General features: G+C 41.4%; 1 protein-coding gene across 1 annotated transcript in view; it reads right to left on the reverse strand.

Moving 5' to 3' along the window:
• pdss2 (prenyl (decaprenyl) diphosphate synthase, subunit 2) overlaps positions 1–6,152 on the reverse strand; it is a 26,306-nt gene extending 20,154 nt beyond the window's left edge. Inside the window, exon 1 of the mRNA XM_035674399.1 lies at positions 5,647–6,152. Within this exon, the coding sequence (XP_035530292.1) occupies positions 5,647–5,894 (248 nt within the window). The 5' untranslated portion in view covers positions 5,895–6,152. The remainder of the gene's footprint in view (positions 1–5,646) is intronic.
• Positions 6,153–10,138: the final 3,986 nt, after the last annotated feature.

Below are 10,138 nucleotides of genomic sequence, written 5' to 3' on the forward strand. Positions count from 1 at the left end.
AGCCGGGCGTCTGGGGTCAATAGCCGAGCGGAGTGTGGGTCCCGTGCCGCTTGGTGGTCTGCCTCGGAGCCCTGACGAGAAGTGATGTTCATGGCACAAGGGCGGCTTCCCATAGGGGACAAGGATTAGAGGGTGCTCTGTCTAACCTCTCCCTGGGGGGAGGGAGTAAAAAGGATATTTAATCTGGCCGCACCGCACGCAGGCCCAGCCGTTACCACTGGGCTCCGGTGTGGTGTCTTTGTGGGATTTGTGCGTTCTGTGAATGGTGGTCAGAAGGTTGTTGCCCCCTCCCTGCTCAAAGCAACCCAACAAGGAAAGATACAGTGTGCCAGCCAAAACTGATCAATTTACGGTGGGCGATTCCTGTATTTTTCGTACCGATGCACAACAAAATCCTACAGCATTTTTTGTAGTACACCAGGGGGGTGGCGCAAATGGTCTTTTTTCTGTTTTGTTTTATTCTTTGTCCAACAGGCACTTGACTGGGTTGTATAATAAATGCCATCTGACCTGAAGATCAAGTAGTATCAGTTCCCAGGATTAAGCTACTACTGTATAGTGGGTGTGTTGTGGTCGTGTGGTGTGTGGTGTGTGTGTGTTGTGTGTGTGTTGGTTGTGTGGTTGTGTGGAATAAATGGGCCTTGTGCACTTTTGTTGCTTTTGCATTCATATATGGAAACAGAAGTAATGACAAAGCACCGGTACCACCAGCCCCGAGCCCCCACCTCCACCCCCACCCTCTCTGACCCACCCCTGCACCACAGGGGGAGGTGGAGGAACCCGAGACAGAGAGTGGATGTGAGAGATAAAGCATGAAGAGAGGGAGGAGACGGAGAGGGATGGAGGGAATAGGGGCCAGACTGAAATGAGAATGCAAGAAAAGATGACAGAAGAAATACATTAGTGATTCACAGTGTTCTGGCACTGAAAGGAGCAGAAATACACATACCCTGAAGCTTTGTTCCTTCCCAAAAACACATAAAGCACCTCACACTGTTTTTCCAAAAAAAAAAAAAATAATATGTAGGGTTGTCTGTCATCACAGCTCATGAGATTTATTTACGGTCAGTCTAATTTGTTACTCAGTTGGAAAATAGGGACTAGTATGGTGCTCTGATGAACATAGACGCATTACCCACTGAATAGAAAAACAGCTAGAGAGTAAAAATTATGAAGCTCCTCTTGGGGAGTCCGGGCAAGCCAGTGGCCTGAGGGTGGCAGATGATTAATATTTATGTCACTATCCACACCAGCATACATCAATCAATCACAACCGCCCTCCCGCAAAGGGGTGGGGCAAAAATGATGTGGAAAAAGAGAGATAGTGAGGGCTACAGAGAGGGAGAGAGGGAGCGGAAAGAGAGAAATGGGCTGCTGTCATTTTAAAGGGTTGTGAACAGGTCACCACGCCTTCCACTCTGCAACTGCAGCGCAGGAATTCAGGAACTTTAGCCGGCGTATGCAGGGGCTGGAATTAATGCATGCAAATGTATGAGCGCACATGTGTGGTGTCATATTGATCCCCCCCCCAAAGTACTGAAAGAATGAATGAATGTGTCCAATACCTGCACTTCTCTTAAGGGCAGGATGCATGCAGTGTGCACACCAGATGCCTTTATAGATTGATTATAGATGATCTAATGTTTATTTCAAATCCCAGGATATGATTCTAATTCCAAAAAGCCTTGTGTGTAGCAGGTAGGTATGGGAACGTGCCTCTTCCCTTGAAAACAACAATAAAACATGAAGTTGGCAGAGCAAAAGGATCCAACCAGAGCTGCAACGATTAGTCGACTCTTGTATTGTGGGTATGGTGCATATGCAGGAAGGATGGCGCGGGTGATGCGATACACATTTGCACCAGTGATTTCAAATGATAACACTGATTGACAGGTGGTAATGTGCCAGGAAACGCTGCAATGCATCGACACAAGACAGGAAGAAGACTGCTAGCTTGTGAACATGGATGTAAACAACGCAGGATTTAAAATATTTCAAAGTATATTTGAAACTATTATATGAGGAAGAGAATGCATTCAATATATTTAATAGAACTTTTCACTAAATATAAACTAAACTTGTGTTTGTAGGAGAAGAAAGTTCCACAGGACACCTTTAATGATGATATATTTTACAGTTTACCATTCAAAAAATTAAGTGTTTGATCAGATTTGAATGACAGTGGTCTGCCAACAGAAACAAGCACCAGATTCGGATAAAAATATTGCTAAATCTTGATTGGGGCATGGAAGTACGTGACATTACGCCTTTCCAAATGAACCCTGCTCAGTTCAAACCAGTGAGAAGAGCGTGGAGAAAAACACATAACATTTGTATTTTTTAGATTGGATTATGATTGTCATTTTAAGACATTTTAATGAGCTAATTGAATTGTTTTCAGGAAAAAAAAAACATAAAAGAGACTAATTCCATTCATTCATGCCCACATAGTAGTGGAAATGTGCAGGGTAGTCCATTAAAACTAATCTTAATGGTCACCGTATTGATCAGGATATTAAAGATAAAGCTTGGGATTACAAAAAAGGGTGAGAAAACAGTAAGGAAATACTAGTGTAAGTCAAACTCTCAAGGACTGTCCTTAAAGCAAGTAAAGTTTCTTCTGCTGGGCCGCAGTCCCCTCGCTGTAACTCCAGACTTTGGGGCAAAGTTAGCTGAGCTGCAGTTTTTGAGAATGAAAGGAAAGGAAAAACCGAAACCCAACTCCACGAGGGTCTGCCTGTCTGCTATTGTGGATATTTTTATCTGCCGCGCGTCTAAGGCGGAGACACAGTGGGAAATACGAACCAGCCAACCCAAGCTGACAGTGAGGAGTCAGACTGTCAAGAGGTCTGCTTCCCCCCTCACCACCCCCGCCCACTGCTACAACACCCAAATGGATTGTCATATCAGATTTAGGTGTATAGGTTATTACACCCTTGGGCTCCTGTTTCCAACACACCCGTCTGCATGGCGGGATTGAGTTTGAGGACTCTCTCTTCTTGTTCTCTTTCCTTGGTTCTCAAAGTTCCTGATTTCTTTGATAGAACATAAGAAAGCTCAGGCAACTCCTTTGACAAAGTGATGGGATAATATCTGGAAGATGTGACCTGTTTTAGCTCCTCCTTCATTACCACAAAATTGTGGCTTTGCAGTTGCATCACAAATGAGCTCTATTGGAGCAAATATAGCTAAATACTGGATATGAAACATATAATAACATATCAATGAATCATGAATTTGATCACTTGATATTTTGGTGCTTATGGTTTCTGTAAAATGAACTGAACGACTGAATTGTCGAGAATTGAACTGTTCTAACGATGTGTGGCATCCATATTGACAAAAGTTTAAAAAAACTCGCTCAGGCGGGCAACCCGGTGGGCTTTAAGAGGTTTCATATATCCAAAGACCTATAAAATCCAGACCAGGCCTCTAATTGAGACCAGTGTTTATTTGTCTAAACGTGTAGTCACGCCAGGCTAGTAAAGGAGGCCTGCTTCCAGTTGGGACCCTGCTTTTAATTAAAGTTTGAATAATTATGATATGCCTGGTACGGCCATAGGTCTGTTTGGGGACATCTAATCCAGTCGATTTCTACCCAAAAAGTTCTGACTGTGAAGCAGTAAATTATTTTTTGCCCTTGTGTGCAGGACCAATCAGTGTACAGTATTTCACTTGATAGTTATTTACTTCAGAGAAAAGAAAACCGGATTCATCAGGCCTGCAGAATATGCTTACACACTTGCATCGTTTAAGCATATTCGTGTCTCTTTGGTGAAGCTTTCTTTTAACACTTCTCTGAAAGTGAATCATGCATGCAAGGACAAACCAATTCCTGACTTTGCATTTGCTGGCTTTAATTAACATTTCTACAAATCAGTGCAAAATATGTCCTGTCGTCTCTTACAATGCAGGCTAGTGGCCCCACCCATCCCCCACTCTCAGTATCTGTTGAACTGTTATTTTGTGTCTGTCTAGATGGAGTTGTTCATTGCTTCTTTCTTGGTACTCTTTTCCAGTAAGCTTGCTGCTTACTGACGTGGTTATTGTCGATATCATACGAAGAGTTGCGACTTCTCATCATGGCAGTTGACACAGTGTGGCTATGCAAGTATTTTAGGACATTTTGAGGTGCGTTTGTTAAAGGTTCTCAGTGTCTCCATGAGTGGGTCCCTGTTTTGTTTGTTGACGCACGTGGGTGACGTGGTACATACTGCCAGTGGTCCCACACATAACATTTCACTCATTAAAAGGTGGCGGTAACACACCAAAATATGAAGCAATGTGCGTGATAAAGCAGGGAAGAAGAAGACTGCAAGCTAGTAAAACAATTCTGGATTACAAATACTTCCAAAATAAATGAAACACATTTGTTAGAGCTCAAGAATACACACAATGTTTTTTTAATGAGAAACACTGAATATTAATGTAACTTTTGCTTGTTTACAAGAAAACTCTGCAGGCGTCCTTCAATACCACAACATCCACAAGTATCAAATGAAAATGCAAAGACATAACAAGAAAAGCAGTCGGCTTAACAAATCTGGTCCATTCAGTCGGGATCGAAAAAACTTCTTTTCTTCTAGCACACTTGCTTTTTACCCTTTAAAGGAAAGACACTAAACGCTTTCACATCCCTCGACTCTGTTCTGAAGTAACTGCATCTATCCCAATTGACGAGTTTGTTGAATCAATTAAATGCTTCAGCAGTCTAGTGAGAGTGTACAAATCAAAGCTAAGGGAACAATAATATTTGATTAACACTACAAGGATGGACGGTAATGCTGACTAAGAGCGCTGTTATGAAATAATTAAGTTTGTTGTTATGAGAATTCCCAGGCGAATGGTTTCAACGATAAAATATCATCGCTTTTTTTCCACGTGCGGCTGTGAGGAAACAAACATGTCAGGATGTGTTGCTCCACCATGTCTCCTAACAACCAACCACACTCCATCTGTGCTGAACTCCCCTCAGCATCCTACACACACCAAGGAAAACTACGAGTATGGTGCATGTAGACTCCTTTTTAGATTTATTACAAAAGAAATAGACACAAAATAGCATCAGATAGCTATCCATAGAGACACCAATCACTGACAATGCTGCTCGACCGAAGAAAAACTATTGATTGCAAGCAATTGTTGTTTACCCACATGTCTATAGGATGATGAAAGGGGATACTCTGAATGCAGGTGGGCTCAAGTGTGTTTATATGTGTGTCTCTTGTAAGACAGCAAAGACATCAGTGCTGCCAAGTGACCTGCTTTCACTTTGTTTTATTTGATCAGATTGTGGCTAAACAGAGATTTTCATGTACTCTCCACATAAAGCCACATATAAATGATGACTACATGAGAGGAACAAACTGGAGTTAGCTCTGATATTGATGGAACAAGTAATCTGTAGGGCAGGGGTTGTTCCCTCTGTTACCCTTGTTCAGTGGCTCTGGTTTTATTCCTAGGGCAAAGTACTATTCATTGAGAAGAACAGAGTGATTGAAATAACAACCTCAGTTCATCATCTGACTTTGAAGCGGCGCTGACAGGCAGAGTCGTGTTATTTAGCCAGATTTTTGAATCTAGTTTGGTTTGGCGTTTGCTCCATGCAGGACACAGAGGACACACGGGTCGTTTGAGCAGGGTTACCTTGCAGTGTTGAGTAAAGGGTGTCGAGTCCCGACCAGCTTCCTGACGTGCATGGCAACATTACTGAATTCATCACTGAGCAGGCAGCGAAGACTCATGAAGGAGGTCGGATACCCGACGATCTTCTCTGCGTCGGAGACCACTTTAGTCCAGTCTGAAGGTCCCGAGCTGGAGAACAGACTCAGCGTCCTCTGTCCCCGGCAGGACAAAGCCCTGTGGCACAGCCGCGACCATGTAGCTGGAAGCATTTTCTCTCTGACTGTAATGTTTTCTAGTTTGTGACAGCTGCTTCAAGTGCCATTCAGCTACTCGCCACCATCTTTAAATTCCCTCACCAGATTGAGCCGCTAACGCTGTGACATGTCCGCAAACAGTGGCGCAGCCGTGTTATTTATAAACCTATACTGTGCTACTCTAAAAGATCTAACATAAAGACACTGTTTGAATAACTAGCTCTGTTTCACAACACACGACCTGACACTGTGAGCTGCCATCTTGAAACACGTAATACGTTACGTCGAGAAACGTAATGACGTTCGTAGGTCGGTCACATTCCGATACGCCCCGTTCTGAGGAGAGCACTTCCGGCTGAACTCCATTAGGAGTCAGATAGTTTTCCATTGCCTTGTTTCCACACTGATGGAATAAAATACAGCTTTACTCTCCGCTGCTTCATGCAGCAAGTAAAAGATTTACAAAGCCTCACTTTAGCTGAGTCAAATATAAACTTCTACAGTTGGGTCACACCTGGTCCACCACTGGAAACAATGGCACGATGTGATTGTGGAAATACCAAGTGTGTTAGTTCTTCTTCTTTTAGAAGTCTCTCCAGTTGTGAAGCATTAAAAACATTCATTCGCCACCAACAACCAGGGGCCACCCACAGGGGCCATCCCAGTCCAGTACCTGTAGCTCCCTCAAGTCTTACTACTGAGTTCAGTGAGATGATGAACATTTTAAATGTTTATATTTTCTTGGTAAATTACCTAATATAAAGCTGTAAATATTAAAAAATATATCATTTTTAAGTTTGAATCTGTTTAAACCGCTAAATGTGTCCATTAAAAAGGCAATCACTAAATTCTGTTTGATTCTGTTGATTAGCCTTAAAAATAAACTGTAAGTTAATACAACATTTCAGAGATGGGCTGACATAAAGATTATTGCTTGAATTGTTAGATAAGATAAGAATACCAATAAAATAAGCAAAACCTTTATTCGTCCCCACATGGGAAATTGCAGTTTGCAACAGCATACAGAAAGAGCAGATTAAAAAATAACAAGAGCACAAAGAGTTTGTAATACATGAAGATATAGGCCCAATAATGTAAACATTAGCAAAATATAAAATGTAAATTTACCTGCAGGCTATCCAGGAGGGGATTGATATAAAAAAGTACCAGCGGTCTCAAACAGCATCTACGGTACAGTAATGTAAGGGCCCATCTGCTTTGTATTTGCTGTGGATGTTATTATTCTCACATTTGCAACACCAACCTGTGATTTGATCCATTTGTAATGTTTGATCATTAAAGAACATCACTTGTGGTTTTCTTCAGTTACTGTAGGAGACCTTAATGTAATGTTAATGTTTATTCGGATCTTTTTCTGATAGATGAAGAGTCAGTACTGCATCAGAGTTTGGTTTTAATCTAACTGACGCTGAAACATCAGTTACATTTTCTCACTGCTTTTGTCAAATAATTCTAAAATACAGGGACAGCTGCATGTTTCATATTAAGTCTGATTACTGAAAATCAAGAACAGGCTTAGTGAGATTTTACGCCAATGTGGAAACAGTTTTGGATTAGATCTGTCTTAGTTCTTGTCTCATTTCATTATGTCTTTCTGTTGCGGCAAAATAACAAAACCTCAAATAATAATAATAAAAGAAAATATCCATTTAAACTAAACTGTTTAAATTGTGAAAAAAAAATTGCCCGCTCATGTTTCAGTTCATGTAATACAATCCTTGTGACAATATAATAGTTGCCCAGTATGATAGGGAAATGCCCCGGCAGCGTTAGGTTTAACAATGCTTTCATTGAATCCTACTCCATCTGCTTATTACTGGACTGGAGGGAAAGTCTGTCAAGGACAGCTTACATAACATGGAGCTGCAGTCTCCCTTGCTGAATACACTTACAAAACAAACACATATACTGTTTATTCATGTATTATATGCTCAAGGAGAAATGTTATTTAACTCGGTATTGATCTATATGCTCTCAGCATCATACTGTCGTAACTGGGGAAATAGCTAAAGTCTGTTTTTAGAAATATATGTTACAACAATATTTAGTTTTAGCACCAAATTGCCCAATCCAATCAACACATTATAAAAAAACCCCAAAAGTTATTTCTTATTCATACTGCTACTGCTTTTAGAGACTCATCAAGCATTGCAGTTATATTACAGTAAACCAAACTGCTGTATTGGAGGGACGGCTTAAAGAAGGAATCTTGGAATGCAGGTGAGCTGCTGGTTTGCAAGAGCAGCACTGTAACACACGAGTCGTCTCACCCTGACCCTGCATCATGGTTCACAGCTCCTGTTCCCGCTGATTTTCCAGCTCAAATGGGGTGTCACAATGCCATGAGCAGCATCCCTCGGCGCTGTCAGTGGCTTTCCACCTGCCAACTCATTGTAATTCCAGAGAAAGTCAGGGGACAGCATGTAGCACACAGTTGAAACAGGTAAAATCATTTATCAAAGGGATATGGATCTGTTTCATATGCCAGTAATTATCCTATTTTGCATAAACTAAGTGGCCCCTACCTGAATAATTCCACTGTAAAACATGAGCTCTGCAAAAGCATCAGCAAATTAAAACATATAGTAGATGTACAGTATGCACGTGAATGTATATGTGCCAATGTGGCCGCATTTTGACCAGGACCCTGGTACTAGCTTGTTTTTAATGTTATCACTTACACCTGTGCTTTTCCTGTAATATCTGCTGTATAAAGGGTCTATATCATCTGTAAATTGTCCTTGTCAGACAGGCAGGCTGTGAAAACAATTTCCCCCTAGGGACAATAAAGACTGTGTACTGTCTAAATGACCTGCTATTATTTATCTGAATAATTGTTTAGTAAAAGAATGGATAAATGGACTGTACTTGTATAGCCTTTCTAGTCTTCTGACCACTCAGAGCTCTTTTACACTAGATGCCAAACATGCATCACAAACAGGAACTAATCCATTCATTCACATTCACGCTCCAATGCACAGCATTGGGAGCAATTCGGAGTTCAGTGTCTTGCTCAAGGATACAGCAGCCAGAGGAACCAGGGATCAAACCGCATCAAATCTAACCTTATGGTTAGTGGACGACCTGCTCTACCGCCTGAGCCACAGCCACCCCTATGGCTGACTGTTATGGTACAACCCCAGTTTTTGTCTTTTAACCTTCAAATGAAATGGTGATGTTCATGTTCAGGTTATAATAGATCATTCCAGTAATGCGAGAAAATAAACATTCAGTTATTAACAGTTTTTATAATACCTTTTTATTTAAACCATTGGAGTAAAGCGCCCAGTTATTTGGGAATGTGTTGAAAGTGACAAATTGCACAATTGCTTAAATGCTCTAAGGTTGCGTTCAGACAGCAGGCCAGAGTAACCCAAATCAGACTTTTTTTGCCCATATGGGACTTACTGATCTTTTCAATTCTGATTTGGACCGCCAGAAAGTGGCCCAGGTCTGATTTTGTGTGACCTCAGTGTGAAGAGTCATTTCAGAATTCCTGTGATTTTTATGTCATTCTAGACTAGACTGCATTCGTCATGACATGTTCACACTGGAATCTGATTTAGACCACATTTTAAATCAGAAATGAGCGCTAAGGCTTGCAGTTTGAACGTAGCCATAGTGTGATGTCTTGGCTTTGAACCTGGCCTATATGAGAGCTTTGCTGCATCTTAGTCCTCAGTCTTCTTTGTCTGTCACAAGGCTGAAAATGACTATGGGACTACAACTATGGGATCCCTGCAAACATTTTTAATTAGGATAAATGTTGACGCAACTACAGTACCAAAATGAAACCTGAGACACATGTAGGCTTATTTGTGCCATGCACGTTGTCACCTGAGGGAACAACCTAAGGGAGACGATGCAACACTCAAGGCAAAGAAGAAACTTTATTTTGAAGATCCCCTCCAGACATGTGTTAAGACAAATCCCAGAATCTATGAATATGCACATTGTGTTCATTTCTGAAGTTTTCCTGCTGGACATAAGATGTCTCCTACTTCACTGTAAAGTCCATTCTTACTGGATGTGCACTGGTGGATCACACTGTAGAAGTTGCATACTCGACCAGGGTTGACTTCCAAACTATTTGTGATGTCACAAATCATGCCCATGAAAATCAATGAGCACAGAGAAACTTTCAACTTTCAGCAGATGAATGTGAAAACATCCTTCTAGAGTCAAACTCTGCACAGACAGCATTCAAACAGCACACTGTAGGGACAAGAAGAAACACT

Source organism: Morone saxatilis, unplaced genomic scaffold, assembly GCF_004916995.1.
Source record: "Morone saxatilis isolate NCDOM2014 unplaced genomic scaffold, NCSU_SB_2.0 Contig3, whole genome shotgun sequence".
Classification (NCBI taxonomy): Eukaryota; Metazoa; Chordata; class Actinopteri; family Moronidae; genus Morone; species Morone saxatilis.